Source organism: Microcaecilia unicolor, chromosome 6 (assembly GCF_901765095.1).
Source record: "Microcaecilia unicolor chromosome 6, aMicUni1.1, whole genome shotgun sequence".
Taxonomy (NCBI): Eukaryota; Metazoa; Chordata; class Amphibia; order Gymnophiona; family Siphonopidae; genus Microcaecilia; species Microcaecilia unicolor.
Genome location: NC_044036.1, coordinates 69,800,217 through 69,820,758, shown reverse-complemented (window position 1 = coordinate 69,820,758; position 20,542 = coordinate 69,800,217). Strand labels below are relative to the sequence as shown.

At 43.4% G+C, this 20,542-nt stretch overlaps 1 protein-coding gene across 8 annotated transcripts in view; it reads left to right on the top strand.

The window, feature by feature from the left end:
- ZNF644 (zinc finger protein 644) overlaps positions 1–20,542 on the top strand; it is a 292,172-nt gene that overhangs the window by 248,804 nt on the left and 22,826 nt on the right. For all 8 annotated transcript variants that reach the window (XM_030205642.1, XM_030205644.1, XM_030205650.1 and 5 more), the window contains one exon: positions 13,864–13,966. In XM_030205642.1, the coding sequence (XP_030061502.1) occupies positions 13,864–13,966 (103 nt within the window). The remainder of the gene's footprint in view (positions 1–13,863; positions 13,967–20,542) is intronic.

The window sequence follows — 20,542 nt, the reverse complement described above, 5'->3', positions numbered from 1 at the left end:
CAAAAGTAGTAGCTGAAAAGGTAAGAAGAAAGAGGTAAGATTTCATAAAGTACAAGAGCGCAGAAAGAGGAAGTCAGGTGACAATATCTAGAAAAGCTAAAAGAGGCTGGTAGGGTAGTTAGGAAAGCAAAGATGCAAATGGAAGAAAAAATAGGCAGTACAGTAAAACAGGGGGACCAATACATTTTTTAGATACGTTAGTGATAAGAGAGCGTGCAAAAGTGGCATTTTGACCCTCAAAGGTGAAGGGGAGGAATAAGTAGAAGCTAATAAATATAAGGCGTAATTGCTTAACAGATATTTCTGTTCAGCAGAAGGGCCTGAAGCAGGGCCATAAAAGATGAACACAAATAGGAATGGAGGTGTGGTAAACCCTGAACAATTTTCAGAGGACTATATTCATGAGGAGCTAGCTAAACTAAAGATGGACAAACCAATGGGGCTGAAGGAACTTAGGAAAGTTTGCGCAGTTCCACTGGCTGACTTCTTCAGTGCTTCTCTAGAGTCAGGAATGGTCCGAGAGGATACGAGAAGGGCAGATGTGGTCCCTCTCCACAAAAATGAAAGTAAGAGGTTGGGAGCTACAGGCTGGTAAGTCTGACTTCTGTGGCAAGTAAATTAATGGAAACACTTCTAAAACAGAAAATATTTAAGTTTCTGGAATCCAGTGGCGTTTGGGACCTGAATCAACATGGTTTCACTAAAGGCAGGCAGGTGTTATCAGACAAACCTGATTGATTTCTTTGATTGGGTGACCAGAGAGTTGAATCAAGGGAGAGCACTAGATGTGGTATATTTAGATTTTAGCAAAACCTTTGACATAGTTCCGCATAGATGACTAATACTGAATGCCCTCTGTATTGGCCCTAAAGTGACAGACTGGGTTAGGAACTGGTTGAGTTGAAGGCAACAGAGAGTAGTGGTAAATAGACATCAGTCTGAGGAAAAAGTATGTTACCAGTGTTGTATCGTGCGGTTCTTGGGCCGGTTCTTTAACATTTTTTTAAGCGATATTACTGAGCAGCTGTCTGGTAAGGTTTGCCTCTTTGCGGATCAAATAGGATAGACACTCCTGATAGTAGTGTTAATAACATGAAGAAGGACCTAGCGAAGCTTGAAGAATGGTCTGGAATTTGGCAGCTAAGATTTATTGCTAAAAAAATGCAGGATTATGCAATTTAGGCTGCAAAAACCTGAGGGAATGGTAGAATGTAAGGGGTGAAGAACTTTTGTGATGATCTTAAGGTGACCAAATAAGTAGAAAAGTTGACGGCAAAAGCTAGAAGGATGCTTGGGTGCTTAGGGAGTGGAATGGCCAGTAGGAAAAAGGAGGTGACAATGCCCCTGTTTAAGACTCTGGTAAGACCTCATTTAGACAGTTATGTATAGTTTTGAAGACCACACCTTCAAAAGAATATAAACAAGATGGAGTCGATCCAGAGGTCCGTGATCTTCATCATAAAACTTATAGACTTAAAGATCTTCATTCATATATATATATATATATATATATATATATATATATATATATATATATATATATATATATATATACACACACACACACACTTTGGAAGAAAGGCAGGAATGTATAGGAGGCAAGTCTTTCAATTGAAAGAAAGCTCTGGAATGAGGGGGCATAGGAAAGGTATAAGGGGATAGATTCAGAAGTAACCTGAGGAAATACTTCTTCAGGGAAAGGGTGGTGAATTCATGAAATGGCCTCCTGTTGGAGGTGAAAACTGTATCTGAATTCAAGAAAGCTTGGTTAAGTATATAGGATCGCTAAGGGAGAGGAAGGGATAGATTGCATGGATGGGGGTTTATCCTTTCAGACTCTGATTTCCTATACCAGTTTCATAGGCTTGCACTCTGTGATAGAGTCACATCCAGGATAGTTGGGTTAAGGCAGTTTGTCTGAAATACAAGTCCCAGAAGGCATTGCAGACAAGGAGCCAGGGGGTGAGATGAAAAACCCGGACTGGACTCCTAGCTGCAATAGGGGAAGATATGGGTGTAAGCTGGCAGGACATGTAGATTGGCTGCCACTAGGGGGAAAGAGAGATAGGAAACCCTGTGTGCAGGAGCTTATCATTAGTCTGATGCTCAACTCAGCTGGTATGTGTGTGGGGGAAGCTAATGGAAGGAGAATGATTGGTTGTGGTAGCAGAAGCCAGGGATTGATTAGGCAGGTGGGAAGGAGTCCCAGGGAGGAGAGAAGAGGGTAGAGTGAAGCAGATGCAGGGTGAAATCCCTTGGGTGCGAGAAAGTCCCAAAAGTATTTGCAGGCTGAAAACCCTTGGGTAATAGAGGTCCCTAAAGTATTGAGTCTACCAGTGAGGCTGATGTAAAGGGGAATCCCTAAAGTATGGAACCCCTCCTGAAGGTGAAGAGTAGAAGGTAGAAACTGCTGCTTGGTGATTTAACTGTGATGATGAACTGAATGAACTGCTTCTATTTGGAATTGAACTTCTGTTTATTGTGCACTGGATAAAGAGCCCAGACTGGAGCTGGCTGTGAGCCTGTATTGAATCCTGGTATGTGCTGATAGCCTACTGCTTAAAGGGGACTATTTGCCACACACTTTCAGGTGGCTTACATGTACTTAAGATTGAAGGTGAATGCTGCTGTTGGAACTGTGTATCAGGTCTACTAGAAACCTGCATGGAATAAAGTCCTTAAGATTGAAGTTGCTGGTGGACATTTATTTCTTGACTGTACCGGGAGCCTGTGGCTGGAGGAGATTGTTCTATCCTTGGCTGCACCTAGAGGTGCCTGGTTACAACTCATAGAATCAGCTAAGCTCATGGATTCAGCCGGGTTTTCCCTTTCAGACACTGAACGCCTTAGTCCAAATCAACTGGCCTTACCATCTCAAATTTAGCTGGCTACACACTCCTAGCCTTCACCTCTCTGAATCCACTTCTTTTCATTTCCCAAAATGAGCTGGGTTTCGCTTCCTACAACTGGCTGAACATCAGTTTACAAAATCAATTGTGCTTCACATGTCAGAATAATCTGTTTCTCTCCTCACTCGTATGCACTGATGCTCATAAAACCAGCTGGTCTGCTGTGTGCTGAACCAACTCGGCTGCTTCTCATGAAGTCAAGTAGGACTGTAGCTTTTAGATTTAGCTGAACTGCTGCACTCAGAATCAACTGGACTGCTGCTTACAAAGCAGCTTGTTGATTCTTCACTGCATCATCTACACCACTGTTGACAGAATCATCAGGACCTCAGTTCACAAAACTGCCTATGCTGCAGCTCACAGACTCAGCTGACCTGCGCCTCACAGACTCAGCTGGCCTTCAACACACAGAATCACTTGTGCTGCTCTTTGCTTATTCAGTAGTGTTTTAGCCTTGCAGAATAAGTTATTCTGTAGCTTCATGAGGTTAGTAGTGTTTTCTGCTTCATCAGCTGCTAACTACTCACTGTGCTTCATCTTCTCCATAGTCACCTGCAAATCTATCCCTCAGGATTTCCTAAGGTCGAGATTTGCAGTGTCTGCTCGCCTTTCCCTTTATTGTAGAGGCTGTGGTTTTTAGACTTTCTGTGTCTTCTGACCTTGCGAATCTCAGTATCTGAGATCCAACTTTTGAACCTTGTTAAATTTCCTCAATCTCACAATATAAGGTGAATTTTATCCTCTTAGTAGTAGCTGTACTTCAGACTGGCATATCACCCTCAAAATATGACTTACCTTTTAGCATAACATAATCAGCTATTCTTCAGACTTGAAGTCTCCACCATATGTCTCCATAGCAGTATCGGATGTTCTTCAGTCTCATTTAAAGTTTTTCATTCTCACAGTGGCAGTTATTCTCAGGCTTGCCTCCCAATATTCTGCATTAGCCCTTCCAAGTCATGCCTAGCACTCGGTGTCTGCTGAACTTTGGCCTTTCAGTATCTTGGTTGACACAACCTCTTTATGTTAATGGGTTTCTTTTATGCTTTAATTTCTTCCTCTGTCCTACAGCTTCCCAAGGCTGTTAGTTAAGCTTGTTAGGCTTTAGACTTCTACTCCCACTCTGTTGTGAACTGTTTTGTTACATCCCACAAGTTCTGGACTGTTCTGGTAGGACACTAATGAGAAATTGTCTTATCTGATAACTTTTCTTCCTTTAGTTCTGCCAGACCAGTCCAGAAAGCCACCTTCCTGGATTCTTACATTGCTTGCTTCTTTTATAGGTTGTTATCCTTTTCATTACACAGTCTGTTCTGCCTTTACTTTATTTGATGATGTTCAAGCGGTCCCACATTCACTGCCACATGCAGGTTGTTTATGGTGATGATGTGAGTACTATGCATTGGTGGGCCAAAAAATAAAAAGATGGTGGACCAGGAAATGCTGATTTGTGTGATCAAAAACAAAGTAGACCAGCTGTGACAGCAACAGATGAGTCTCGCACAAGAAAGGTTGACAAATTCGTAAAGGACAACCAGAAGATCACTTAAAGGGAAATTCCTTGTCATCAAGCAGATGAAGCTATTACGTATGGGTTGTGTCCATCAACCAGCAGGGGGAGATAGAGAGCACTCAACTTTTCACAGTGCCTCATGGCCAGCCAGCTCCACTGCCTCTTCAGTATTCTCTATCTCCCCAAGCAGGGTGGCTGCAGCTTCTTCGAGCTCCATCAAAAATCTGCCTGGGGGTGGTTCCTGGCTTGCCAGTTGTTAGCCGGGGTGTTAGAGGCTATAGCAGCTTCACTTTGAAGACACATAGATTAGCCCTTTCCCTGCCTTACCCATGCTCCCGTGGATGTGGACATATTAGCTTGCTTTTCCCTGTCCTTTCCCACTCAGTAGATGCAGGCACATTGGTTCGTCTTTCCCTGCCTTTCCCACTCATCTGAGCCTCCGGAGTTCTTATTACCTCTGCATTCCTCACAGCGTTAAAAAAAAAAAAAAAAGTTGGAACAGAGGTTTTCCTTTGATTCTTCTATGGGACCGGAGCTGTGATACTCGGTCCGGTGAGGTAAGAGTGTTTTCTAACTCCTCTGGGGTGGGCCCGCGATCGGGGCGTTTTTGGTGCGAAACTGCCATTTTGAATTTTCCCCCCGTTTTCGGCGATGGCTGCAGAGAATGTAAAGCGATGTTCCCGGTGTGGCAAGCGCAAATCAGCAGTGGGGCTCTGTAAATCATGCTGTACAGGTGTAAGAGCTGGCCCGAGCATGGCGAGCGATGATTCTTCCCGCTCAGAGCTGGCAGCGGACGCCATTTTGAATTCTCCGCATGGCGCGGCCTCCGTAGAGACGGAGAGCCGTGAGCCCGGGGGGGGGGGGGGGACCTCGAATTGAGGCTATTCAGGGAGCAGCTAGCCCCGGACGGGATCTGGATGCCCAGGGCGAGCTTTTTTCCCCTGGTTTTGTGTTATTATTGCATAAAGCATACATGCTGAAAAGAGCTGTTCCTCAAGGGTCGTCTGAGGCCCCTTCTATTCCCCCCCCCCCCCCCCCCCCGGTGGATTCTGGCCTGGGACTGCCCGCTGAGGCTATATTCCCTGATAATTGGCATAAAGAAAAGCGTAGAAGGGCTAATTCCCCTTCAGATTGAGGTGCACCCCCCCCCCCCCCCCCCCCCCCCCCCGTGGTCGGGCTGTGAGGATTCGGAGAGTTCTGGCAGGCCTTCGTGGTCTGAGGAGCCAGAGTCGGGTGCAGAATTACCACAGGATCTGGATGATCCCTCCGCGGTGATGGATTTTCCACCGTGATGAGCTGCCAGCGCTTATTTCAGATGCCCTACAGGTCATAAGTACATAAGTAATGCCATACTGGGAAAAGACCAAGGGTCCATTGAGCCCAGCATCCTGTCCACGACAGCGGCCAATCCAGGCCAAGGGCACCTGGCAAGCTTCCCAAACGTACAGAGAGCCTGACAGTGGCACGGCCTCCTCTCTGAATCCTAGGATGGCTAGTACCAAAAAGCCTGCTCAAGCCTTTCCTTTGCACGACTCCACCCAAGAGCTTATTTCTGCTCAGTGGGCTGACCCCGAGGGACCTTTGAAAGTTTCCAGGGCTATGGGGCAATTATACCCTCTGCGTGAGGAGCATTTGGCTCGCTTTGCTATGCCTAAAGTGGATGCCCCAGTCACAGCTGTGACAAAGAGAACTACATTCCCTGTTGAAGGAGGTGTTGCCCTGAAGGATATTCAAGACCGTAGACTGGAATCAGCACTTAAACGGTCATTTGAAATTGCAGGTCTCACTATTCGGGTGTCTGCATGCAGTTGTGATGCTGCTAGAGCCTGCCTGGCTTGGTTGCAACAGGCAGTGGAACAGCCCGGTGATGGAGCGGAGCCCTTCTCGGATGTGGCTCCACGGCTGGAGTCAGCCTTGTCCTTTTTGGCTGATGCCCTTTATAATATTGTCAGAGCTTCGGCTAAACAAATGGCAGTAGCAGTGGCGGCTCGCCATCTTATTTGGCTACGACATTGAGCAGCGGACATGGCCTCTAAGCAAAGGTTGGTGAAGTTGCCCTTTCAAGGCCTTCTCCTATTTGGTGAGGAGTTGAAAAAAAATTTTGTTAAAGGCCTGGGTGATCCTAAACCCCAGCGCTTGCCCGAAGATAGGCCGAGGCCTTCCTCCAAGGGCCAGGCGGTCCACTCCTCTTATAGACCTCGCTTCCGTGGCGTTCTGTTGGGTTCACTTCTCGTGCCTGTTTTTCAGCAGAAGAACTCCTTTCGCTCGGACAAGCGTTCCGCAGCCACCGGCTCTAGACCTGGAGTTCAGGGGCGACCCTCTCAATGATGGTGCGCCGGCCCCCTCCTCGCTTCCTGTCATCGGAGGACGTCTTTCCCTCTTTGCCGAGGAGTGGGCCAATATTTCCTCAGATCAGTGGGTTATGGACCTGATCAGAGATGGCTACAGAATAGAATTCAACGCCCCAGTAAGAGACATGTTTGTGGAGTCCCGATGCGGTTCTGCCGCCAAACGGGCGGCGGTAGAGGAGACTTTGCAAGATCTGATTCAGTTAGGGGCCGTGTCCCTGGTACCTCCCGCCGAACACGGCTACAGCCGATACTCCATCTACTTTGTGGTGCCGCGAAAAGGTGGGTCTTTTCGCCCTATTCTGGACTTAAAAGAATTAAACAAGTCCCTGAGAGTGCGGCATTTCCACATGGAAACCCTGCGCTCCGTCATTGCTGCGGTACAGCCAGGAGAGTTTCTCACGTCTCTAGACCTACTACTACTACTTAGCATTTCTATAGCGCTACTAGGGTTACGCAGCGCTGTACAAGTTAAAACATGGGGAAGGACCGTCCCTGCTCAAGAGAGCTTACAATCTAAAGGTAACAAACTGCACATACCAATTTGGCCCCCGCACCAGAAGTTTCTGAGGTTTGCGGTGTTGGGAAATCATTTCCAGTTCCGGGCCTTGCCTTTTGGCCTCGCCACAGCTCCTCGAACCTTTTCGAAGGTAATGGTGGTAGTAGCTGCTTTGCTCAGGCGAGAAGGTATCAGGGTTCACCCGTACCTAGACGACTGGCTCATCAGAGCAGACTCTGTAACAGAGAACTATCAAGCTACAGCCAGAGTGGTCTCAGTACTTCAATCTCTAGGCTGGGTCGTCAATATGGCCAAAAGTCACCTGACCCCCTCGCAATCTCTAGAATATTTGGGGGCCAGGTTCGACACAGACTCGGGCTATGTATACCTACCCGAGCTAAGGTGGTGCAAGCTTCAGAATCAGGTCCGTCTGCTCCTGAGGATGCCCCGCCCGCGAGCTTGGGACATTGTCCAGCTGCTGGGATCGATGACAGCCACATTGGAAGTGGTGCCCTGGGCAAGAGCGCACCTGAGACCTCTACAGTATTCCCTACTTCAAAGATGGTCTCCAGTTTCTCAGGATTATCAATGCATACTTTCTTGGCTCCCTGCGGCCCGACTCAGCATTGAGTGGTGGCTCTCAGACAGCATGCTGCGGTGAGGAATGCCGCTGGCGCTCCCCGATTGGTGTCTAGTAGTGACAGATGCCAGCCTGAAGGGCTGGGGCGCACATTGCAAGGGGAAGCATGCCCAGGGTCTATGTACACCCGAGGAGTCGGAGTGGTCCATCAACCGCCTGGTGTTGAAAGCGGTGTTTCAGGCGCTTCTGGCCTTTCAAGTGACCCTGGAAGGATTGGCTGTCAGAGTGATGTCGGACAACACGACAGCAGTGGCCTACAGAAATCGACAAGGCGGCACTCAGTGCAGTGCACTGGCCGCGCAGGCCAAACAGATTTGCCACTGGGCTGAGCTGCATCTTCAGTTTCTGTCGGCAGCTCACATTGCAGGTCAGAGCAACGTGCAAGCCGATTATCTAAGCAGGCGTCAGATCAATCCAGCAGAATGGGAACTAGCAGACGAAGTATTCCTGCAGATATGTGCCAAATGGGGCAAGCCAGTGAGGGATCTTATGGCGACAAGTTCAAACGCCAAAGTCCCGTGCTTCTTCAGCAGACTGAGAGATCCTCGCTCGGCAGGGTTGGATGCCTTGACTCAGCCCTGGCCTCCGAGCCTACTATATGTGTTCCCTCCGTGGCCCTTGATAGGCGCATGCTCCTGCGGATTCGGCTGCACCCAGGAGAAGTGGTCCTCATCGCCCCGGATTGGCCCAGGAGACCTTGGTATGCGGACCTCCAACAGATGCTAGTGGAGGCTCCCCTTCCTTTACCTCTGGTACCGAACCTGTTGTCACAGGGCCTGGTAGCCATGGAGGACGCCTGCCGCTTTGGTCTTATGGCATGGCGATTGAGAGGGCGCAATTGAGGGACAAAGGCTATTCAAACACAGTCATTTCCACTCTCCTGCAGGCCCGCAAGCGTTCCACTTCCGTGGCTTATGCCAGGATTTGGCGCCAGTTTGAGTCTTGGTGTGCTTCAAAAGCGATCACACCCATGCGGGCTCCTATCTCGCCGATTCTGGACTTTTTGCAGGATGGTGTACAAAAAGGCTTGGCCTATAATTCCCTGCAGGTGCAAGTGGCAGTGTTGGCCTCCCTTCATGGTAAGGTTGAAGGCGTGTCTTTAGCTGCTCATCCAGATGTGGCACGGTTTCTTAGTGGGGTGCTTCGGCTCCGGCCTTCCGTACGAGCACCCTGTCCAGCTTGGAACCTGGGGCTAGTTTTGGAGGCCCTGCAGGCTTCTCCTTTTGAGCCACTTCGGCGAGCATTGGAGAAAGATTTGACACTAAAGGCCGTTTTTTCTTGTGGCCATTACTTCGGCGTCAGAGCTCCAGGCGCTGTCCTGTAGAGACCCATTTCTGCAATTCTCAGAGTCTGGGGTCACGGTTCGGACTGTGCCTTCCTTCATGCCTAAGGTGGTTTCAGTGTTTCACCTAAACCAGCCTATTTTCTTGCCCTCCTTTGATAAGGAGGAGTTTCCAGAATCTTTTGGGCAGTTGCACCTGTTGGATGTGCGCAGGACTCTGCTGCAGTATCTGCGAGTTACTATCTCTTTCAGGATCTATGATCATCTGTTTGTTTTGCTATCAGGTCCTCGCAGAGGGTCTCCAGCGTCTAAAGCCACTATTGCCCGCTGGCTCAAAGAAACTATCTTTTCAGCTTATCTGCTTGCCGGCCGGTCTCCGCCTCTAGCCTTTAAGGCGCATTCTACCAGAGCGATTTCTTCCTCTTGGGCTGAAACTGGAGCACTCTCTCGTCAAGAGATATGCAGTGCAGCAACATGGGCTTCTAAGCTCTCTTTTGCCCGACATTACAGGCTGGATGTGGCTGCTAGGAGGGATGCGCGTTTTGGAGCACAAGTGCTAGCGCGTGGTGTGACCTGTTCCAACCCTATATAGGGATTGCTTTGTTACATCCCATTCGTAATGGCTTCATCTGCTTGATGACAAGGAAGGGAAAATTAGGTTCTTACCTTGGTAATTTTCTTTCGTTTAGTCATAGCAGATGAAGCCATGAGCCCTCCCTGTATGATTGTCTGTATGCTGTGAATCTGTTTCAGGTTCTGTTCTTGTTTCCTGAAGTTCCTTCCTTGGGAGAAAGTTGGAAAACAGTCTTCAGGATTCATGTTCACTTATAGGAGGATGAGTCCATTCCCTCCAGTTTATGTTTTGGAGGATGTTTATTCCCTCCAGGAGGTTGCGTGTATCCCCTCCAGTTATACAATAAGGAAGACGAGTTTATTCCCTCCAGGAGGATGTGTTCATTCCCTCCTTTTGAGTTCATGCCCTTGTTAAGGGGCCATCGTTCGCTGTGAGGAAAGTTCATGTTATTCCCATTGTGGTTTGCCATACTGCTTTGGAAGCTTCAAATACTGAAGAGGCAGTGGAGCTGGCTGGCCATGAGGCACTGTGAAAAGTTGAGTGCTCTCTATCTCCCCCTGCTGGTTGATGGACACAACCCATACATAATGGCTTCATTTGCTTTGACTAAAGGAAAGAAAATTACCAAGGTAAGAACCTAATTTTCTCTTACTGACACACTTGGCATGCAACAGTGAATTAGAATTAGAATTTCTGACTGTTGAAGGATTCTCTCCATCACGGCACATTGTTTAAATCACACAGATTAGTGCTGTTTGCATGCTTCCATTTCACAAATAATAACAATTAGCCTTATCAAACAGACACTTCTCACCGAGATGAAGGATGAGATTTCAGAGAACAAGTGAACACCAATATCATGTCAGTGCTACCATCTGTTGATGAATTATGGAAGTAGAGGCATTACTTTTCATTTAACCTTCGTATGTGCATTTGTATTGATGTTTCTCCCTTTGGGCAAACTTGGAAAAGCAGTTCATAAGCATATAGTACATGTTACAAATAAAAAATGTATGTATATTGTTTATAGATGTGTACACTATTGTGCATTGCCTAAGGAAAGTTAAGTGTAAAAACTATTCATAGATCACGTGTCTCTCTCACCTACACATACATTCATATATGTGACCATCTCTGGGAAAAAGTGACTAAAGTTACCATAACCAAAATAATGAGTCTTTAATGAATTATTTTAGAGCAAAGAATTTGTAATACAGCAATCCAAAGCCTATCCTTCTATGTGAAAAAAAAAATAAAAAAGTTACAGAAATTCAAATGTGACTTTTTCAGACAACTTGTGGACACATGACATAAAAATTGGCCACTAACATTTAGGATTCACTACATTAGTCACCTTTTCTCAGAGGTGGCCATATATATGTATGTATGAACGTGACCAAGATTTTGAAACTAGAACTCTGGGCATACACACTTTTACACAAAACCTACATAAAGTTTTTGTAATTTTATCTTTAAGAAGCACTATATACTATACTATACTATACTAGGAGTTTTGTATGCCTTTATTTTTCCAAATAGATTCATAGCGGTCTATAGTAAATAACAGAAGCTCCAATAATGAGGAATTCACAATCTAAAATCAACGTAATAATACTTATAAAAATATAATACAACAAAAACAAGATTAAGTTTAAAATCAGAAATTCTTAAAAGTCAGAGTTGTTACTTGAACAAATCAGTTTTTCGCATTTTCCTAAAAGAAAAATAAGAAGGCACAAACTTCAAGTCAAGAGGCAGTTTATTCCATACTCTAGCCCCATGAAAAGGAAAGGTAACTTCAAAAATAGATTTAAGCAGAGTTTTTAAAGAAGAAAAGCCTAGTTTCAAAGTTCTTAAGAAACCTAGGGCCCTAGGGGCCTATTTACTAAGGTGCACTAGTGTTTTTAACACATGCTATCCTTGTAGATGACCGTAGGAATATTATAGGCATCTACACGGTTAGTGCAGGTTAATGCCTTAGCGTATGCCAAAAACGCTAGCACACCTCTAGTGTGGCTTAGTAAACAGGGCCTCTAATTTTCTGTCCATAGATGGAAACATAGCAAATTACTTAAACCCTCAGAATTTAAACCAAATATTGATTTCAGTATTATTAAAGTCGATAAGTTTACGTATCGTCGGTCAGTGAAAATCTGTAAGAAATGAGATACACTATCAAAACGTCCAATGCCACTTATTAGCCTAATAGCAGTGTTCTGCATCAGCTGTAAATGATTTAACAATTAAAATCTGAGAATAAAGTGAATTACAGTAATCCAATTGTGGTAATGAAGCCACTTGTGCTATAGTTCTGAAATCTTCTTTCACTAACAAAGATCTTAATGCCCGTAACTGTCGGAGCTTGAAAATGAATCTTTTACAAAGAAATAACTGTTAAAACAGATTTTCTTTACAATTTTCTTAGGTGCTTTTTTTTTTCTTGTTTTTTTGTCTTTGTTTTATTAGACATTCTTATTTTGATAGTTATTTTTATTTAAACTGTTATTTGATTTGCTATCTTAGGTGTTCCAGTCGTGCTTACTCAAGGTTGTCAAGTAGTAACAAGGGTACTGGCTAGATCTATTAAAAGATGCTACCACATTAGCATGTGCTGCATTGCTGTTTGCTGCAGGTCCTGTTTTTTTACATTGGGACCTGTTTTCTAGTAAGGCACACTAACATAGCAGAGCACTTCAGTAAATCTGACCCTATAAATATTTTCAAGGTGCTAAAATAGGTAGTGCAATTTTGAACAGGATGAAATCACTTTCTAAGTTAGCATTTTTCTCTGTGATTCAGGACTTAGAATGTGCAGTACGAAGAGCATTTGTTTTCAGTGTACCAAGCCCTGGAAAACTGCACCTTTCTGCTGCAGCCCCAGAGAGGCTTAAAAGGCCTTTGAGTCACGGAGAAAATAACTTTGACCATGTCTCTTGTTTAGGTTATTTTGTCCTATATGTTAAGTCTGTATATCCTAGATGCCTTATAACTTGCAAATTTGTGAGAGGACAGTTTCAATTCAGCTTTAATGACAATTATAGTAAGCTTTTGTGTTAATTATCCTACTTAATGCAAGTCTAATTTCTAATGAATAAATAGAGGAGTGTGGTAGCCGTGTTAGTCCACTCTTAAGGTTATCAATAGAAATCAAACAAAATAAAACATGGAAAAGAAAATAAGATGATACCTTTTTTATTGGACATAATTTAATACATTTCTTGATTAGCTTTCGAAAGTTGCCCTTCTTCGTCAGATCGGAAATAAGCAAATGTCTCATTTGCTTATTTCCGATCTGACGAAGAAGGGCAACCTTCGAAAGCTAATCAAGAAATGTATTAAGTTATGTCCAATAAAAAAGGTATCATCTTATTTTCTTTTCCATGTTTTATTTTGTTTGATTTCTATTGATAACCTAATGAATAAATGAATGTGTACATTACCTGCCATCTGTGTTGATTTTTATTTTGTATTTTTCATCTCTAACAGAGTGGTTTTACATGATGATTCTGCCTTTGTTGAAATTCACAGTCAATTAGAAAGTAAGGGTGTCCTTTTACCAAGCTGCGGGAAAAAGGGTCCTGTGCTAGCGGTGGGGGCGATTTTTCCTGTGCGCCAGGGCCCTTTTTACCTCGGCAGGTAAAAAGATCCCAAACGCACATGGCCATGCAGTAAGAGAACTCTTAACTGCATGGCCATATGACGGGGAGCCCTTACCACTATCCTTTGAAGTGGTAATAAGGGCTCCTGTGCTAACCCGGTGGTAACCGTCAGCATTCCTGATTACTGCCGGGTTACCGCTGCGCAAGCCATTTCCAGGGGTTTTCTTTTCCCCAAAAAAATGGCACGCACTTGGGGTGGTACTACCGCTGGTAGCCACATTGAACTTAGGTAGTACCAGAAAAGCAAGCAGTAAGCCTGCGTTGGGCTTACCACCGCTCTGTAAAAGGGCCCCTAAGAGCAGGAGAAATATGTGAGTGCTACAGTGGTAAATCTGTGATTGTGATGACCTTGTTTATAACATGAGCTTTTTATATAGACTGAATGTGTATATTTAAAGTCATGGTTTTTGTGTGTGTGTGTGTGGTTTTTTTTTTTAAGCATTAGACTGTAAGCAGAAGAAGTCTAAATCACGCTCGGGGAGTAAGAAAAAAGTGCTGCCATTACCTCTCAGTTCTGATGACGTTTACATACTGAGGTGCAGGTATGTACTATGAGCTTGGTCAGTTATACTTCTGTAGTTTCTGCAATTTGATGCTATTAACTGTGGTTAAGAGCTTACAATGTTTGTCAGTTTGCAATATATTCCTGGCTGCTGGTGAATCAAAATTGCAGTGTGTTGTCTGAGTCATGATATATTGCACTAGCAAAACCTAGGTTTGACATTAAAAACTTCAAACCGTATTAAAATGTTATCTTATATGAGAAATCACAATTTAAGATTCTTGAATTTCCCAAAAGTAAAAATGATACAGCCAATTGAAATGTTAAAGAGATATCTTATTGAAATTATGGGAGTCCCTGAATCGGCTGTGCCACCATTCACTCAGGCATATTATATTCCTCAAAAAGAAGAACAAAATGACTTAAATGTGACTGCTCTACTGGAAACCTCTGAAACAGAACAAGCTAAATCGGCAACACTGGTAGCCACTGTGGCTTTGCTGCCTGATAAGCAGTGGCTTTTAAAGATGTTTTTCAAAAACAAGGACAAATTGTTCTTGGGTATGAAAATTAACTTATTTCCTTACGTTTCACGAGAGACCCAGAAGAGGCGGAAACAATTTTTGTTACTGAAACCGGCTGTTCTCCAAATGGGAGATGCATTCCATTTGAGATACCTTGTAAATGTATCATTTGATACAATTCACTTAAATATGTTTTTATGGAACCTTTACATTTGACATCATTTGTTGCCTCGAAACGGGTTGAAACAGCTTAATATAAATATTTTGTTTGTCCTTAGTCATAGGTGCATATACCTTGAATTCATGCCTTTATTTTCTCCTCAATATGATTATCTTGGAATCCATTATTATGTGGACTTGAGTATCATTAGTTAGATAAAGTGAATGAGTTCTTGTAATCTTTTTTCTTTCTAGATACTGTTTTTGATCGTGTTAATTCTTGATAATGTAATGTGAAAAGATAATTTAAAAAAAAGTTACCTTATTATAATAACATTAAACACTTTGTGTGCAGCTCCAGAAATATAATTATTTAAGAGGCATTTATAACCCCATTTTTCTCTATATGAATTCAAGGTATGATACAATAATAAAAAAAAATATGTCCAACAGACTAAATGTTAAATAACAAGATCCACCTATCACTGAAGACCCACATGACGGTCCATAGAAGCTGCGCTCATGCAAAAAATCAGTAATCCACAGAATCCAGTCGTGGGAAAAGCCAAGTTATAAACCTCTTGCTGAACAAATTTTGGTTCCTTATTTCCTGTGATTTTCAAAGTGATGGCACAAAACCTTTTAAGGTATACTTCCTTGTGGTGGATAATCTGCAGACTCTAACCAAAGAAACTCTAACAAAAGTTCATTCTGTAATGTTAGCCCTGACATTAGTTAATGTCTTTTTGTATAGTATAGATTTATCAATATCAATTTATTATTCTTATACCACCATATCCCCTGAGTTTTTATTGATTTTGGACAGGGTGGGGGAGTAGGTGGGGAACTGGGAATGCTAGGTTAAGTGTTTGTGATAGTTTGAGGCATTGGAGGCTGTGGCCAAGGGACATCTGCTTACTACAAGGCCTGTGTAGGTAGCGTACAGACCCTTATGTTGAACATTGAATAAGGATAGAGTGGAGGGAAAGAGGGGGTAAGAGGTGTGGAAAAGACATCTATAGAGGCTATAGGAAGACTAGGATAGAATTGGATTTGAGAATGCTACAAGAAATGGCTTGAGGGAGAGTGGAAGTATTTGTGTGGTTTGGGTGCAAAATGTAAATCTGTGTGTAAGTACTGCTGGTTAGGATTATTTTTACATATATGAATGTAAGAGGTTTAAATAACCCCCAGAAGCTCTAACTCCATTTCATGGAGTCAAGATTAAGCACAGGGATAGGAGTTTTGCCGGAAACTCACCTGTCACATGCAGGTGGGCACCTCTTAGTTCATAGAGACTATCCCTGTGTTTACTGTACACGAAACAGGGATGGTAGAAAGACTAATGGTGTGCCCATTGTAATCTCTCATAATTTGACCACCTAGTTGCAAGCTATAGAGTGAGTGCAAGATAAGTAAGGCAGATTCATCCTGTTGATTATATTGATTAATCAAGACACTATTATTTCAATAATCTGGCAGTAAACTTGTCTATAGAAACCTTCCAACTTCAAATCAAACAAGTTTCTTCTGCCTCTCTTCAACATTACTTGTCATTCATTCTTCATTATTATAAGGAGGAAAAGGCTTCAGATGCTCGGCTGTTTTTTCTACTATTTCAGTTTGCCAGGCAAACTTCCTCATCAGCCTAAGAACCTCCTGTGTTATTTTTTCTTTATCTTATTTATTGTTTATTGCTGCATGTCATTCTAAGACATTCATATATAATTCTTAAGTTATTTCATAAGAACACCAAAGTCATTTGAGTTTATTGACGTGCTCTTAATGTTGGTTTGCTCAACAGAGCGCCTCCGTTTCACTGCTGCTTCTTCAGGAGACAAACCGTACAGCACCACTTTCTTTTATGTCCCTGATATACATGAGTGGAGGAGTGGCCTAGTGGTTAGATCACTGGTCTTACAATCCAAAGGTGGCCGGTTCAAACCCCACTGCTGCTCCTTGTGATCTTGGGCAAGTCACTTAACCCTCCATTGCCTCAGGTACAAGCTTAGATTGTGAGCCCTCCTGGGACAGAGAACTATCCAGCGTACCTGAATGTAACTCACCTTGAGCTACTACTGAAAAAGGTGTGAGCAAAATCTAAATAATAAAATAAATAAATGATCATTTAAAAAGGATTCCAGAAGTGATATGTGAAAATACAGATTGGTGGTGAAGGCGGTTAGCTTAGCAGAGTTTAAAAAGGGGTTGGACGGTTTCCTAAAGGACAAGTCCATAAACCGCTACTAAATGGACTTGGAAAAATCCAAAATCCCAGGAATGACATGTATAGAATGTTTGTACGTTTGGGAAGCTTGCCAGGTGCCCTTGGCCTGGATTGGCCACTGTCGTGGACAAGATGCTGGGCTTGATGGACCCTTGGTCTTTTCCCGGTATGGCATTACTTATGTACTTATGGTAAACCTGACATCGGTGTCAGGCAAAATAGTTGAAACTATTATACTTAGCAGAGTTTTAAAAGGGGTTAGACTGTTTTCTAGAGAACAAATCCTTAAACCACAATTCCAGGAATAACATGTATAGAATGTTTGTACGTTTGGGAAGCTCGCCAGGTGCCCTTGGCCTGGATTGGCCACTGTCGTGGACAGGATGCTGGGCTCGATGGACCCTTGGTCTTTTCCCAGTGTGGCATTACTTGTGTACTTATATACTTATGTACTTATATTGCTCATGTTTGATTTATTCTTATTGTACACCACCTTGAGTGAAGTCCTTCAAAAAGGTAGTAAATAAATCCTAATAAATAACACGGCAGCTAGGCTTATATTTGGTAAAACGTGATTTGAAAGTGCAAAACCCCTCCACAAAAGATACACTGGCTCCCAAAGAACACATCGCCTTCAAAATCTGCACCCTGGTTCACAAAATCATCTACGGAGAAGCCCCGAGTTACATGACAGATTTGATCGACTTACCAATTAGAAATACATCCGAATCAGCACGATCTTATCTAAAGCTGCACTACCCAAGCTGCAAAGGACTTAAATACAAAACAAATTACGCATCTAGTTTTTCCTATATAAGCACACAACTGTGGAAAGCATTACCAAAAGCCTTGAAAACGACTTACGACCACCTAAACTTCCAGAAATCACTAAAAACCAACCTGTTTAAAAAGGCATACCCTACCAATCCAACTTAAATGCCTAATCTCTGCAACACAACCAAACTAAAGCACGTAATGGACATAACACAACTCTTTCGTTCTCTGATTCCCTAATGTGTCTGTGCCACATGAACTTGATTTTACCACAACATCACCCTGTATTTGTTCACACCGGAGCCTGCAAAGGCCTCTCCGGTACTATGTAAGCCACATTGAGCCTACAAATAGGTGGGAAAATGTGGGATACAAATGTAAAAACTAAAAATAAAAATAAAATTATGGAACACATAGATAAACATGTTTAATGGGATAGAGTCAGCATGTATTCAGCCAGGGGAAGTCTTGCCTCACCAGTTTGCTTCATATCTTTGACTCCGTGAATAATGTCAGTAAAGGTGAGCTGGTTGATGTATTTAGATTTTCAGAAAGCTTTTGACAAAGTTCCTGATGAGACTCCTGAGAAAATTAAAGAGACATGGGATAGGAGGCAATGTTATGTTGTTGATTAGGAATTGGTTATTAGACAGAAAACAGAGGATAGGGTTAAATGGCCATTTTTCTTAATGGAGGAGAGTAAATAGTGGAGTATCACAGGGATATGTACTGGGACCAGTGCTATTTAATATATTTATAAATGATCTGGAAATCATAACAACAAGTGAGATGATTCAATTTGCAGATGACACAAAACTATTCAAAGTTGTTAAAAACACATGGACTGTGAAATATTGTAGAAGGACCTAAGGAAATTGGAAGACTGGACATCCAACTGGCGGATGAAATTTAGGGGTGAATTCTATAAATGGCACTATAAGCCACACCTAAAGTTCGGCACAGTTTATAGAATAACGCTTATTAAAGAGGTCATGCATAAATTTAGGAGCTAACATTTGCACTAATGAAAACGTGGTGCAAATGCCTATGCCTAAATTTACACGCAGAGCACACATATTCTATAGTTGTGCACGTAACTCAAAACCATGCCCCTGAAATGCCCATGACGCTTGGTTTCTTCGCTCTCTTTTTTGGGTCAAGTGTAAATGTGTTGCACCATTGGGATGACTGTCTCTGGGCCACCTTTCCAGCAAGTGATAGCCGAGTTAGACTATGTTTATTTAATGTTCACATTGACAACTTTGCACCACTTGAGATTCAGGCCTTAAAAGATTTGGGAGCCTTTTAGTATATGGAGAAGAATTGCAGTGGACTAAGTAATGGATGGGAGATGGGCATGAATGTTTGAGCAGTAGCCCTTTAGGGTATGATATATATGGCTAGGCTGTGTTTTGATTCCATACTTTCTGAGGAGTCCTAGGAGATAGAAAGGGGATTTGGTACTCACCATGGAATGGAAATGCCTGGTCCTGAGACAGCATAGAAATAGGACTCCTACCCCACAATCAGCCTTGTATTGGAAAGGGTCTCATGCCCTGCCCATGAAATCAAGGGGATCACTGGTCACCTGGGCACCATTTATAGTGGCACCTGCCCTAGTCTCCACGATCACTAAAGCACACTGTATATACTTGTGTAGAAATCAAGAAATTTTGACTCAAAAATGCCATTAAAAAAACCTAGAATCATTTATTTTATTTATTAGGATTTATTGCCTTTTTGAAGGAATTCACTCAAGGCGGTGTACAGTAAGAATAGATCAAACATGAGCAATAGGCAATTACAGCAGTAAAAATATTCAAGTAACAATACAAAGTATGGCATGGTATACTACTTGCAATGACTACACAATACGTAATAGAACATTATAATTGGTAGTGAAGGGTAAGGCAATGTTGTAACATATAGATGAGTAAGAAAGTAGGAAGAATTAGAAAGTAAGATGACTGATTTGAAGAAAGTTGCACATGAGGTCAGAGAGATGGTTAAATATCATCTCAGCTAGGTTAGGAGTGGATAAACATGTCCTGCTGCAGTATGTGCAGCCCGAGTCAATCCTTGTGTGTGTGAGTGAGACTAACAGGTTAGTTACTTCTTCCATTAGAGGCTTGGTTGAAGTGCCAAGCTTCCATAGCGTCCCACAGATCAATCCAGAGACGAGTGGGTTGTGTCCCTCTACCAGCAGGTGGAGATAGAGAGAACTTCAGAGTTTACTATATATAGACACGTGCAGCCATCTTACTCTCAGTATTCTCTCTATCTCAGCAGGTGGATGGACACATCCTGTGCAGCTCTCTGGATTGAATTTGCTCCTAGCCTGTTCCCTCAGGTTTAGTTGAGCACTTTGAAATTTACTCCTCGCCTGTTCCCTCAGGTTTTGATGAGCGCTTTGAAATCTGCTCCTCGCCTGTTCACTCAGGTTTTGTTGAGCTAGGGGTTCGTGGCCAGATTGGGCCTGTAAGGGGTACACCTGGTGGGCCAGGTTTCTCCCCTACTCCTGCGCTACTTCCATGCTGTGGTGATAACTTGTCTCTGAGTTATGGCTTCCCTGGCACTCCTGTCTTTAAAAAAAAAAAAAAAAACGGGATGCACAGCCGAATGAAGTAGCAGAGATGGTGATAGCTCTGTGGGGATACAGCAATGGTCTCAGGCCGCCGAGTCTTGTTTCGGATCGGGCCGTCGAGCCTTGCTTTGGCTGAAGCAATTCATATTATCCCGGCTTAGGCCGGCATCCTTGCTCCGGCTTCGACCGGTGAACGGGCTCAGGCTGTTAAGATTTCTTCGGCCCAGGGCCTGGCTACAACGCAGGCTGTCAGGTCGGCCTACGGATCTCAACATCGAGCTTTGCTCGGATCGGAACATCGAGCCTTGCTCGGATCAGACTGGCGAGCCTTGCTTCAGCTAACGCAGT